This window comes from Lissotriton helveticus, chromosome 11, assembly GCF_964261635.1.
Source record: "Lissotriton helveticus chromosome 11, aLisHel1.1, whole genome shotgun sequence".
NCBI lineage: Eukaryota > Metazoa > Chordata > Amphibia > Caudata > Salamandridae > Lissotriton > Lissotriton helveticus.
In genome coordinates, this window is record NC_136072.1 from 324823233 (window position 1) to 324838412 (window position 15180).

At 45.1% G+C, this 15180-nt stretch overlaps 1 protein-coding gene across 1 annotated transcript in view; it reads right to left on the bottom strand.

Annotated features, from left to right (window-relative positions):
• RNF168 (ring finger protein 168) overlaps positions 1–15180 on the bottom strand; it is a 151880-nt gene that overhangs the window by 72941 nt on the left and 63759 nt on the right. The window contains exon 6 of the mRNA XM_078665653.1: positions 13390–13474. Coding sequence (XP_078521779.1) covers positions 13390–13474 — 85 coding nt within the window. The remainder of the gene's footprint in view (positions 1–13389; positions 13475–15180) is intronic.

A 15180-nucleotide genomic window follows, 5' to 3' on the forward strand; every position in this document is an offset into this window, starting at 1 on the left:
GGGGGCAAAGAAGCCCTCATGTTACCTCCAGTAAGTCACACACAGCAGAATTCCTGAGAGCTGGTCGGAGGCCCGCCCCATTTCTCCATCACTCTGCAAAAGGGACTACTAGTAAAAAGAAACATAGCAAATCACTTATAAAACCCAAAGGTTACAGGGACGTTATAGTTAGGCTCAGATTTCACCTGCACAAAACCAGTGAAATTCGGTAGTAATAGTTACCTGAGCTAACTATAACTTACACCCCCCACAATGCACGTCTTATGAACTCACAAAGTTCTCAGCAAAATTAATAATAAAAATAACACTCTTTTCTGCCCCCCTGGAGTGTGGGGAATACATTGATTTGGAGAAAGGGAGGATGCCAGACACCCATCCTCTAGTTGCTTTCGACCCCGGCCTTAAGGGTAAATGTGAGCGGGCATGCGGACCCCTCCTGGGCCAATTTTGGCCCCTGGGACCCCATCCCCTGGGGCCTGGCTGTGTTTCTAATGGGGAGGAGAGGGAGGGAGGTTGCACAGCTATGCTCCCAGGGACGATTTCGGCCACATCCCCCAGGGCACAGACAACATTTGAAAGGGGTGGGTGTGCGCAGCCTCTTCCTGAAACCATTAATGATCCTGGGTACCCCCATCTCCCAGTGCCGGCTCCTATGTCCAAAGGTGCCCACACCCAGATATAGTGGTTCCCCTGCCCGCACTGCCAAGGGCGGGGAAACCTGTGTATTCTCTTGCTTGGAGAGCAATTTCAAAGCTGCCGCCAAGCAAGAGCAAATACAAAGTCCTTGCTGTGAGAAAGTGACTCTATATATACAGGACCAAGGTAAGGTACAGTGTGTATATAGTCCACCATCCCCAGAGGTATAACAGAGGTTAAAGCCAGGTGTGACCTTACTTTCTAAAGTGGTAGCTTGGTCGACCAGTAAGGCAGTACCAGAGGACAGTGTAAAGCATTTGTTGTACACAGTCAGCAAAAAGGTTTCACACACTCAAGAACTGAACTCCAGGCCAATTGTTTTTATATCAAAAGATATAGTTGTTTTATTTTTAGAACCAACAGGTATCAAAATATACTTTTCTCAATATGAGTTATCTCAGATGAATACTTTGCAGAAAGGCATTAAACTTTGTAAACACAATAGGTATAGGGGTTGCAGTAGGCAATACAATTCTAAACACAATTTAGCATTGAGCTCAATGGGTTTTCCCATATAAAAACACAGCAGATTACTTTGTAGATTACTTTAGTAGTTCCAGGACAGAATCCTAGATTCAGTCCTGGGGTCTAAGCTGAAAACAGTTTAGTAAAAACGTTTTAGTTATTGCAGTGATTTTTCAGGAATATAAAGCTATTTTAAAAGTTCACACTTTGAAACTTTTCAACAGAAATCTGGCAATGTTATCCTATGGGAGGAAATTCAGGTTGCAGGTAAAGTACGATCTCGTTACTTTTGTAATCCAGTACTGGGCTCCTAGGTCCAGCACTGGGGCCTCAACCTAAAACAGGTAAGTAATTACGTTTCAGTATTTCGTATGATTTTTAAAGAATATTTTGAGTTCTCAAAAGTAGACACAAGAAATTTCATAGAAAAGCAGACAATAGATTGCTATGGAGAAAATACAGGTTACTAGTAAACCCGGTAAGGATTACTTTTACGGTTCAGTACTGGGCTAGAAGGTACAGTACTGGCTTCTCTCCTGATCATAGGTGAGTGCTTCGGAATTCGGTTGATTTTATATGAATAGTTTCCAAAACTCCACACTTAAAAGATTTTTCGAGTCAAGCCAGTCAATGTTATCCAATGGCAGGTAAGTGAGTTACCGGTTTCCAGGGGAGTACTCAACTGGTGAAGTTAGGGTTCTGGGCATAGACTCAGGGGTCCCCCAGGGTCAGGTAGGTACAGTAGGTTCACCCTCAGCGGCGCAGGGGCGGCCGGGTGCAGAGGTAGCTAGGCCCAATGTTATCCAATGGGGGGCAGGGGGCCTCCGGTTGGTGGCGGCTGGCTAGCAGGCCACGTGGCTGTGTGAGCTGGGCTCCTGGTCACTTGCTCAGGGCAAAGGGGGAAGTAGGTTGGGGTACAGGATACACTGCCAGGGACACTCGGATGGCTGGGTGTAGGGTGCTTTTGAGCCGACGGGTGCTCAATGTTATTCAATGAGGAACTTGAAAAGGGAACAAAGGCTGCAGGCTCGGGGACGGAGGATCTTCTGGAGCGACCAACACTTCGAGGAGTAAGTTGGGATCTTTGAGTTTAGGTAGGAACCGAGGAGTTGGGCACAGGGGGCGCCAGTTGCAGGGGTGTCTTTTGAGGTCGGGAAATCTTACCCCCTGCTGGTCGTAGTCGGAGGGGTCCTTTGTCCTGAGGCTGCAGACGTCGTCGAGGAGGGTCTTTGGGCACTGGACTTCGGGTCCCAGTCACCGGGGGACGTCCTCGTGGTCTTGGATCACTCGCGTACCGGCCGGGCTCGGCGGGTGCAGAGTGGGCTGGTCCGGAGCTTCCGGGCTGGCACCAGGGGTGTTGTTGCAGCAGAGCCTCTGCTGATGGGTGTCCCAGTCTTTAAAAGGGTCAAGGCAGGTCCTCTGGGTGTCCCAAGGTTGCTGTCCGCGGAAGTCGCCGGGATTAGGCAGGAGCAGGTTCCAGGATCTACAGGCCGGTAGGGCTGGGGCCAAGTCAGTTGTTGTCGTCCTGTTAGCAGCTGCACGGCGGGTCTTCTTCTTGAACTTTCTTCTTTTCTTATCAGGATCTAAGGAAGGAAGGTTCAGGGAGCCCCTAAATACTGAATTTAGGGGCGTTACAGGTAGGGCAAGGGCAGAGACCAATAGGTCCCTGTCCTGGGGTGGGTACACCCCCTAGCCTGCTCCTCTCCTTGGGAGGGGGGCAGGAGCCTAGCTGTGATTGGGCAGGGCTCCCCATCTTCAAGATGGCCGGAGCCCAGGGTCATGCTTCACCTAGTCTTCCCCACCTGAGGGGTGGGGTTGGCACAGGCTGGCACACCCCTTTCCTGATGTAGTTTTTCCCGCCAGTCTTCCCGCCAGAGTGGGGTCAGGACCGGTGGGGGCCAGTTGCTGGGTACAGCAAATGGTCTGGCGAAGCTCACAGAGGCGGCATGCCTTTGAAGCTTCCCCCTGCCCATCCTGGGGGAGGAGACCTAGCACCTCGCCCATGATGTGCATTGTTGCAGGCCCAGGAGTCCAGCAACATGTCTGCTGTGTGGCAGCCTCTGCAGCCACTCAGCCCAGACGTGGATTGTGGTTAGGGTTCAGGGGGCATCTCTAAAGATGCCCTATGTGGTGCATTTCTCATTAGACCCCACACTGGCATCAGTGTGGATTTAATGTGCTGAGAAGTTACCAAACTGGTCAGTCTTCAGTGTAGCCATTATGGTGCTGTGGAGTTCGTAATGTCGACCTCCCAGCACCATATACTCTTAATGGCATCACTGCACTTACAGTGCCCAGGATTGGCCCTGGGTACTGTAGGGGCACAGGGCTCATGCACCTGTGCCCTCACCACTGGCATAGGGCACCCAGCTAGAGGGGAGACTGATGTATGCCGGGGCAGTGAGTTTGTGGGCATGGCACACAGGGATGTGTGCCAGGTCGACTTTGTTTAGTTCTGTATATGGCACTCAGCGTGCCAAGGCGGTGCCTGGGTACAGGGCCCCTAAGGGTGGCACAATAAGTGCTGCAGCCCTTAGGGGTCTCCTCTGGTCACCAAGCCCTGGGTACAATTTACTAGGGGTTGACAGATGGTCAGAGATGCCAATTGGGTTTCAGTTTCAGTTTCAACACAGTTTTAGGGAAGGAACACAGGCCCTGGGTACCTGGTTGGCAGGAGCCCAGGGCACACTCAGTCAAGCACATCAGCAGTCAGAAAATAGTAGGGGCATACCAATGCAAGAAAGATGGCACTTTCTCACACTCGCCCAGTAGGTGGGAGTATGAAAAATTCTCCTGCCTGCTGGGAGCGGATTTCAGATACGTTTTTCTGCCCACAGTGATGCGGGCAATGAAATGGATCTGAATGTAGCCCCTGTCCACAGGCAGCAGCATTTTTGGCTGCTTCATACAGGTTGGAGCAATGCCGGCTTCCCTGCGGACTCAACGAGCACATGGTGGGTGCCCTGGGTGGGCACCATGGCATCCACCCTTCATTGGCTGGGCCCCAGTGCCGAAATCAGCCGGCGGAGGGGGGCAGCGGGGGCCCCTCCCCTCCTTTACCAATTGGCCAGGCCGCAGGGGATGGAGTTTACTGGGGTTGAAATGCATATTACATCAGTCATGACATCTCCTATGACAGCATTGATAAGATCACAGCAACACTTGCAATAAAATTATTGATGAGAAAACTGCATGGCGGGTGCAACCTTAGGGCATGAGATAAAGCTTCTTGAGATAAGTATAACTATAAATGCTCGACTTCTATGGTTGTGTGTGCAGAATCTGAACCTAACTAGAACCTCCCTGTAACTTTAGTATATATATATTCACTGAAAAAACCATAGGTTATAGACCATATATAGTTAGGAATTAGCATTTACAAAACCTTATTTTACTCACACAAAACCATTGAAATTCGCATATATAGTTAGTTGCACTAACTATATATCGCGCACCCGCAATCCACTGCTGATCATGTCACATATTACATCATTCATGACATGGTCAGTGACATCACTGATGACATCACTGATGACATCTCAAATGACATCACTGATGACATCACTGATGACATCTCAAATGACATCACTGATGACATCGCAAATGACATCACTGGTGACATCACTGATGACATCTCATTTGACATTACTGATCACATCACTGATGACATCATTCATGTGATAATACGATGAACCTCTTCAGACTCTAATATAACCTTAGATACACTCAGTGTAAACAGACACTCACAGACTGTCACTCATCCATGGAGTTACTCACACACCTAGTCAGTCATGCAAAGAATCAATCACACCTCCATTTCCTCAACTATACAGTTATACACACCTTACTTATTCAAACATATACTAACACATATTTACTCTCTTATACAATCCCTGATACAAGTTCACAATGATCCATACAGCCACTCACACATTCACTGGCTCTTATGCACAGTTATTTATATATGTCAACTCTCACATGTACTGTGTTTTACATATGTACTTACTTTGACATGTAGCACTGAGATATCCATTCACTCACCAATACACTCATGCACACAGTCAACCGCCCATACAGATGTTTCCACATGCACTTTTGAACCCATACATCTAGTGAATCAACTGCTCACACATCTATGCACAGAGTCATACACCTCCCAGCCACCCACACACACACTCAGTCTCCCATACAAATACTTGGGCAACCAATCAATAACCCATATAGTTACTCATATAGCTACTGATCAACACATGCAGCAGTTTACAGAACAACAGACATAATGATGCACAAATTAAAACAGTTTAGTCACTAACCCATGCACTCAGTGAGACACATTTAATCACTCACTCATACAGTCAGTCATGCACCTACTAAATCCTTCATCCAGACACTTATACATCCACTCATTCTTCAATATGTAAGACATATTTTAACTTTACAGAAACATACAGTCACTGGATGTTGTCATCAGTGATGTCATCAGTGATGTCATTTGAGATGTCATCAGTGATGTCATCAGTGATGTCACTGACCATGTCATGAATGATGTAATATGTGACATGATCAGCAGTGGATTGCGGGTGCGCGATATAAAGTTAGTGCAACTAACTATATATGCGAATTTCAATGGTTTTGTGCGAGTAAAATAAGGTTTTGTAAATGCTAATTCCTAACTATATATGGTCTATAACCTATGGTTTTTTCAGTGAATTTTCAAGGTTTTGTAAATGCTAATTCCTAACTATATATGGTCTATAACCTATGTTTTTTTCCGTGAATTTCAATGGTTTTTTAATAGCAAATATCAAAAGCTGTAAAATGTATTCTTCTTTTAAAGGAAAAATATATTTTATATCTATTTAATTTAATTTTTTTATGTATATAAATTTTTTGAGGGAACAAATTTATCAACTATCATGCTGAAGAAGAGTGTGGGGAAAAAAAACCAAGAGGAGGACTAAGAGGAAAGAACAATCAGTTCAAAAATACAATTGCTTTAAAGCATGAAGTGCTTTTCCACACATTTACATTTAAATAACCCATATTAGAACATACAAAATATCTACAGAGGAGACGGTGTACATTGAATTTTAGACTCTTCATTGGTACCTACATGTTAGTACTTACATCACCCACACAACACAACAGCTCTATTCAGAGCTACCCTACCTCAAAGCACTCTAAAATATTATTTTACTATTTCCCTTGGTTTTCCCCTTGTTACGCTTTCCGGAACCCTACCCGGTGCGCGGTCCGGGCGCTAACCGTGCGAAAATTTGAAAAAAAAAGGTGGTTTTTTTTTTTACATATATGGGCCTCCTCAGCCACCCTCAGAAAACCTAGGGGGTCAGGATATGTCTCCCGTGCCCCCTTATACTCATTCCCAACATTGTTTATCCTCCATCTTGTGACTAAATTCGTCCGAAACACAAGATGGCGGACTCCCGTTACGCTACCGGTGAGCTAACCTGTTCGCGTACCGGGTAGCGCTTCCACCGCGAAAAATGGAAAAAAAATGTATTTTATTCTTTTGCCCCGCGGGGCCCTTTAATAGCCCCCACATCAATCCTAGGGGGTCAGGAGGGGTCTACCTTGCCCCTTTCATTCATTTCCCCCTTCGTTTATTTCCACCTATTGTCTCTCGATCCTACCGAGAGACAAGATGGTGGCCGCTACGGACTGTTTAGAATGTTGAGAGTCACCGGAGAGCCAATCCGCTTCTCCTCGCGAAGTTCCGTTACGCGTCTTGTACGCGAACCGGGGCGCTAACCGGGACGCTGTCACAGATATATATATTTTTTTGAACGTTAATTTCTCAAAATCCACTGGAGCACATATCTTGAGACCTAGCAAAGGCACATCGGGCAAACAGTCTCTACAATTTTGCCAAGTTTCATAGAAATCCATTCAGCCGTTCGAGCTAAAAGTGAGTCCAACTGCCCTATGGAAAACTCAATGTTAAAAACACGTTTAGGGACCCCCCTTTTTTCTCGGCCCCCGCTTGACGAAACCCCCCCAAACTTTCAGGGGACGCTCAGAAACAAAATGTGCCATTTTCCTGAAAATTTCAGCCAATTCCATCCATCAACGCCAAAGTTATTCAACATAGAATTTTCAGAAATCCCTATTCAAAAAAATCCTAACTATATATACCTACTGGCGACCGCCAGTAGGTAATATATATATATATATATATATATATATATATATATAACATTTCTATGGCAAAATGAACCCCCTCATTTTGTTCCTTTGCAAATTAAATGTTTTAAGTGTTAACACTTTATTCCAATCAAGATGACTTCAGGTGTGCCATACTTTTGTCATAAGTAAGACTGTTAGCGCTCTAGTTGTTCTTTAGAACACTCTGGGACATTCTGTCACTGGGCTATAGTTGGGCTACATCTGGCTGATATTTGGGCTACATTTGGGCTCTTTTGTCTCTGGTGGCCATCTTTGGGCTACATTGGGCTACATTGGGCTCCAACATATATATAGCCCAATGTAGCCCAATATATATTTTTCAAAGTTAATTTTCGTAAAAACCACTGGAGCATATATCTTGAGACATAGCAAAGGCACATCGGGCTACCAGTCCCTACAATTTTGCCAAGTTTTGTGGAAATCCATTCAGCCGTTCGAGCTAAAAGTGAGGCCAACCGCCCTATGGAAAACTCAATGTTAAAAACACTTTTTGGGACCCCCCTTTTTTCTCGGCCCCCCCTTAACGAAACCCCCCCAAATTTTCAGGGGCTGCTCAGAAACAAAATGTGCCATTTTCCTGAAAATTTCAGCCAATTCCGTCCACAAACGCCAAAGTTATTAGACATAGAATTTTCAGAAATCCCATAGAGAAAAAATCCTAACTATATATACCTACTGGCTACCGCCAGTAGGTGTTATATATATATATATATATTAAAGTCCACAAAGCACCCACGTGCAGCACGCACTCCAGCCAGCTCTTTCCAGGTAAGGGAGGGAAGCGGGTACAACCAGCGTCAGCAGAGCCTGACGCGTTTCGGGCATCCGCCCTTCATCTGAGGCTTCTCTGCTCTGAACAAACTGCCAACACCAGGATTGCAGAAAGTAGTCCCTTTATTTATTGCAACATCCATCGCAAGGTATTCTGGGATCTGCAGTCCTGCCAAATAACACCCAAGTGGGCTGCAGGCAGTTATTATCAGAAAATGTCACAATTCACGGGTGTCCCGTAAATATCCTTCCCCGTTCAAATCTTGAGCCTAGCTGCTCTACTCCGCCGATAAAAGTACCAGCAGAAGAGACGCTTCATATGCGGTGGTGCGAGCCCCGGCCGGGTCGGCCGTCCAATATTAAAGTCCACAAAGCACCCACGTGCAGCACGCACTCCAGCCAGCTCTTTCCAGGTAAGGGAGGGAAGCGGGTACAACCAGCGTCAGCAGAGCCTGACGCGTTTCGGGCATCCGCCCTTCATCTGAGGCTTCTCTGCTCTGAACAAACTGCCAACACCAGGATTGCAGAAAGTAGTCCCTTTATTTATTGCAACATCCATCGCAAGGTATTCTGGGATCTGCAGAGTAGAGCAGCTAGGCTCAAGATTTGAACGGGGAAGGATATTTACGGGACACCCGTGAATTGTGACATTTTCTGATAATAACTGCCTGCAGCCCACTTGGGTGTTATTTGGCAGGACTGCAGATCCCAGAATACCTTGCGATGGATGTTGCAATAAATAAAGGGACTACTTTCTGCAATCCTGGTGTTGGCAGTTTGTTCAGAGCAGAGAAGCCTCAGATGAAGGGCGGATGCCCGAAACGCGTCAGGCTCTGCTGACGCTGGTTGTACCCGCTTCCCTCCCTTACCTGGAAAGAGCTGGCTGGAGTGCGTGCTGCACGTGGGTGCTTTGTGGACTTTAATATTGGACGGCCGACCCGGCCGGGGCTCGCACCACCGCATATGAAGCGTCTCTTCTGCTGGTACTTTTATCGGCGGAGTAGAGCAGCTAGGCTCAAGATTTGAACGGGGAAGGATATTTACGGGACACCCATGAATTGTGACATTTTCTGATAATAACTGCCTGCAGCCCACTTGGGTGTTATTTGGCAGGACTGCAGATCCCAGAATACCTTGCGATGGATGTTGCAATAAATAAAGGGACTACTTTCTGCAATCCTGGTGTTGGCAGTTTGTTCAGAGCAGAGAAGCCTCAGATGAAGGGCGGATGCCCGAAACGCGTCAGGCTCTGCTGACGCTGGTTGTACCCGCTTCCCTCCCTTACCTGGAAAGAGCTGGCTGGAGTGCGTGCTGCACGTGGGTGCTTTGTGGACTTTAATATTGGACGGCCGACCCGGCCGGGGCTCGCACCACCGCATATGAAGCGTCTCTTCTGCTGGTACTTTTATCGGCGGAGTAGAGCAGCTAGGCTCAAGATTTGAACGGGGAAGGATATTTACGGGACACCCGTGAATTGTGACATTTTCTGATAATAACTGCCTGCAGCCCACTTGGGTGTTATTTGGCAGGACTGCAGATCCCAGAATACCTTGCGATGGATGTTGCAATAAATAAAGGGACTACTTTCTGCAATCCTGGTGTTGGCAGTTTGTTCAGAGCAGAGAAGCCTCAGATGAAGGGCGGATGCCCGAAACGCGTCAGGCTCTGCTGACGCTGGTTGTACCCGCTTCCCTCCCTTACCTGGAAAGAGCTGGCTGGAGTGCGTGCTGCACGTGGGTGCTTTGTGGACTTTAATATTGGACGGCCGACCCGGCCGGGGCTCGCACCACCGCATATGAAGCGTCTCTTCTGCTGGTACTTTTATCGGCGGAGTAGAGCAGCTAGGCTCAAGATTTGAACGGGGAAGGATATTTACGGGACACCCGTGAATTGTGACATTTTCTGATAATAACTGGCTGCAGCCCACTTGGGTGTTATTTGGCAGGACTGCAGATCCCAGAATACCTTGCGATGGATGTTGCAATAAATAAAGGGACTACTTTCTGCAATCCTGGTGTTGGCAGTTTGTTCAGAGCAGAGAAGCCTCAGATGAAGGGCGGATGCCCGAAACGCGTCAGGCTCTGCTGACGCTGGTTGTACCCGCTTCCCTCCCTTACCTGGAAAGAGCTGGCTGGAGTGCGTGCTGCACGTGGGTGCTTTGTGGACTTTAATATTGGACGGCCGACCCGGCCGGGGCTCGCACCACCGCATATGAAGCGTCTCTTCTGCTGGTACTTTTATCGGCGGAGTAGAGCAGCTAGGCTCAAGATTTGAACGGGGAAGGATATTTACGGGACACCCGTGAATTGTGACATTTTCTGATAATAACTGCCTGCAGCCCACTTGGGTGTTATTTGGCAGGACTGCAGATCCCAGAATACCTTGCGATGGATGTTGCAATAAATAAAGGGACTACTTTCTGCAATCCTGGTGTTGGCAGTTTGTTCAGAGCAGAGAAGCCTCAGATGAAGGGCGGATGCCCGAAACGCGTCAGGCTCTGCTGACGCTGGTTGTACCCGCTTCCCTCCCTTACCTGGAAAGAGCTGGCTGGAGTGCGTGCTGCACGTGGGTGCTTTGTGGACTTTAATATATATATATATATATATATATATATATATATATATATATATATATATATATATGTTATGAAAGTTCAAAATGCAGCGCGCTCTCACGGACACCAATGTTCAAAGGAAAAAAGGATGAATTATTTCCTCATGATTTATGAGGAAATAAATTACCCTTTTTTCCTTTGAACATTGGTGTCACAGAGCGTACAGCATTTTTAACTTTAACGCTTTACATGTGCTGCTAACTCCGCCGGCTCGCGCGCCACCTCCCTCGGGTTTCCAGGAGAAAGAGAAGAGAACATTACACACACACACACACACACACACACACACACATATATATATATATATATACATATACACACACACACACACACACACCTTGATTGATAAAATGAATTTGTCCATTTTGGTTTTGATTTATGAATGGGTGGTCAATAATTTAATCAAGTTGTGAAGAGACAGATTTATCTCTTGTTAATGATCGAGTGAGGTGGTCACTTATTTTCTCAATGATGGATGAGTTTTGGCATGAACCATTGAATGATTCATTTGGTTTATAAATGCAATTTAACTATATTTTAAATGCCCATCTAGGGCGAGATACTGTTGATATCACACCATTCAAAGATGGCCACCATAGATTGTATTGCTAGTCCATCTTCTATGTTGATTGTGAATTTTACCCCAGAAGTACTCCCTACTATTACGTAAAAGTATGGCGGTGCCTCCGTCTCTGTTATCAGTTGGAAAAAGGCGCGAAGCCGAAACGAGTCCAGTTTATTTTACTCATTAAATAAAATACTGTGCGGTCTCTTCACTTGGCTGACGTGTAAGGTCTTGAGGGTGGGAGGGAGGAGGTGTGGTGTGTGTATATATATATATATATATATATATATATATATATATATATATATACATACACACACACACACACACACACACGCACACATATATATATATATATATATATATACACATACGCACATGTATAAATAAAAGCAGAATACAGTGTAAATGCATTTTCTGAGAACACACTAATAAATTATTATGTACATTAGACTAGTAAGTTGATACAGAGCACCTGCGCTCTACATGTCGAGTGTCAATGTTCAGTCTTTGTTTACCCTACCTGTGCAGAATGTATGGATTAAGCAGGGTAAAGTGAAAGTTACAGGCTGGGCCGCAGAGCAAACCAGAGACTTTAGTCTTCCATTCTCATGGAGCAGAGTATTACTTTGGCATCAGACTAAGAAATGGGCAAATGTTGTTCCAAGATGTGAAGGACTAAAAACTGTTTAGTTGAGCCAGGGTCAGGGTCAATCTGCCCTCATGAAGTAAAATCTTGTAATACATTTGTAGTCCATCATATATGGACTACTCTCTGTAATAAAGCTCAATAGACTTGAAAAGGGTCCGCGTCTATGACTTCAGCATAAATGGAGGAATAGAACTTCAATGGCTAATCAATAGATAATGTTTGCCCTATCTTAGCACTGACACAGTGTGTGCTGTCCAGATTTCCTACTGGAGAAGGATTTAAACCAATCCCACCTTCGCCAGCCGTAGGATTAGAACATAATTAGCATAAAGATATTAAATACAGTGATCATGCACACAACCAGTGTAGATCTTCTCTTGCCCACACTTTGAATAGGGTTTGAAGAGACAGCTTTTCTCACTATCAACCATAGTGTAAGTTGGTCGCAGGTAGAAGTCCCTGTGGGCCAGTAATGTGGATAAAACATCATCAATTCATTAAAAACAATTTTTTTAAACGCTGAAGGGAAGGCGGTCTAAGGAAAATGAAGTAGAGGTCATGGCCAATCCAATATAAGGTTAGACAGAGGTTAAAGCACAGCTCTTCTCAAACTGCCTCACACCTGACACAGTAGAAATATGGGCTAATGTGTACTCAGACTAGAGAGATCAGAACTTCCATGTCTATGAAAGATCCAGTGCTGGAGAAATGACCAAAATTGTTGCCTCAGGTTGTAAACATTACGTTACATTTTATTGTATGTATTGATCACCATGTCAACCTGAATCATGGTGGCCAATTATCCATCCTGGATGAACTACTTAATGTCTTAGCTAGTGGGACACACCAGCCACCTCATATTTGAAAGTGTTTGGCTGTCCCACAAACGGTAAGAACCAGAAGAGGATGGGGGCAACATACACAGAGAATTCCTTGCTCTAACATGAATATTTTAGTGAAAGTTGGTAAGAAGCGCTTTGAAGCGAAGCACCCACACTTTGAACCACATTAGTGCGCAAAGTTGTGCTTTCCCCACGCCTCAAAGGGCTTTTCCTGACTTTTGTGTTTTGCTGGCTATGTCTCATTTGACTTATTACATGGCGTGTGCCCACTTATAGAAACCTATTTAATTTGTATTTATTTTAATAGACATGCAAGGTAGGAAAATCATACTAATTTATTAAATTATCAAAAAGATTGTTAACCACAGTCTTTCTTTTGAGGCAAAGCCTTTCCAAGCAGTCTAGCACTACCTATGGCCCATTCAAAAATTGGTTAGATGTTTACCTAGACAAGATGCTACAGAAATTACTTTTATGTTTTGGTAAAAGTGATCAGAAGACTATTTATTGGCATCGATGTGGACTGCCATTTAAACTGGCTCATTTGAAACGTCATAGAATTTAAAGATCTATACATTACCACAGATTCTTGCTTTGTGCTTTCATTTTGAACCTCAGATGAAAGAAATGATGAAGAGCTGCCATTATGAACCGGTGACAGGAATCTGCAGAAATTAAGGCTTCACAATTAGGGAAACATGTTAATTAAGTAACAGCAGTTGATCTTTAACACAGCATGGAAACCACCTAAAAATAAGTCGTTTTCTGAAAGTCAATGATAATGTCATGCTCAAACTAATACTTCGAATACATCTGTCACATGTTTCCTATTTCCATCCCAACTACAGACAGCCCAGCTAATTAACACTACAACCTAGAAGAGACCTACTCTGCTAAAAGGTTACTTACCTGTAACAATGTTTTTTGCTTGTCAACTGTTAAACATTCACAGATCTTCTATCATCTAGTGTGAATCTTAAATAGTTTTATTGGGATTTAAAGACTAACCTGTGCTATCAAGCGGGGGTATTGGTAACGGATGGCGTAGGCAGAAACTAGAATTGCCTAGAAGTCAACACCACTTTAGGATTACTCTGACGAGTTGCAGCATCAAGAGCATTTAACATTTTGTCTTATAAGGAAGTTGGGTAGGAGACAGAGGAGGAACAAGACTGGCATACTGAAGGACGCAAAATGACTCCACAATGTCTGTAGGGTTTAGGAAAGCAGAAAGGCTTCTGGGATAGATGTCAAAATGAAACAGTTAACAGCCAATCATATTCCTATTCGCCACTCAGAAGTATCCCCAAGGGTAAAGGATGTTCAGCAGACACTAATAATTATTGGCCTATCATTACTACCAGCAACTTGCAGGGGCCCACTGCCTGCCCAGTGTGTCAAACTGATATCTAATTTCATCTATTAGGGGTGTCTGGTCCAGCTAATAGCTACCTGTGCTACATTTGTCCATGCCCTCCTCTGAGAAACTTAATGGGTGGCAACAATGTTCCATTCTACTTTTGGGTATTGGGATTGAACAACTCTTCTCCTTCCGAAGAGATCGGATAGGTAGGGAGCCACACCTAGGTCAGTGACAGTGGATGCTAACCAATACAAGAGGTCTTGGGAGTATTGCATTTAGGCAAGTAATGTAGATCCTGGTGTTGGGAAAGTAGGCAGGTGAGCAGCTAAAACAAGCGGAAGAAAACCTAGAGTAGGGAGATATGTTGCCTCCAGAAAAATACAGCACCTTTTACCCCGGAACTGCATATAGCCTTCCTGTATTCTTGGCAGTCACCAGATTCAGTTTAAAACTGAAAGTGGGGTATAACGCAGTAGCTGTATTGGTAAAATGTGGGCTATGAAAAGCAGAGAAAAGCAAAAAAAACAAGATGAATTTAAGCGAAATAAAAAGATAAGGCACAAAGATATTAGTCAGTAAGGCGGCTTTCTATAATTTTAAGGTATGGGAAGCAGGTCATAGGGAATACAAAATTAGGAAGGGTGGAAAGATACTCCGGTTGCATCATATATCTGCTACTCTTCATACTGCAAAAACAACAGTTGATGGACAGAATGCAGAACAATGTCATACATTCACCCCAGTACAGAGATCTGGGCCTAAATCCATCGTTTTTTTGCACTCCACACCACCCCAGTTCAGACATGGCCATATGCAAATCAGTCTTGACCGTGTGCCTCATGGGAACAGTCCAGCCCGAACTGCCAAGCCATGTCTTCCCTGGATCGGAATCAAGCATCCTGGGACCGGTTTCTGGCTATCAGCCGTCATCAGCCAGGATAGCTTGACTCCAGTGGTGTGGAGAGCATCCAGGGAAGACATGGCTTGGCAGTTCGGGCTGGACTGTTC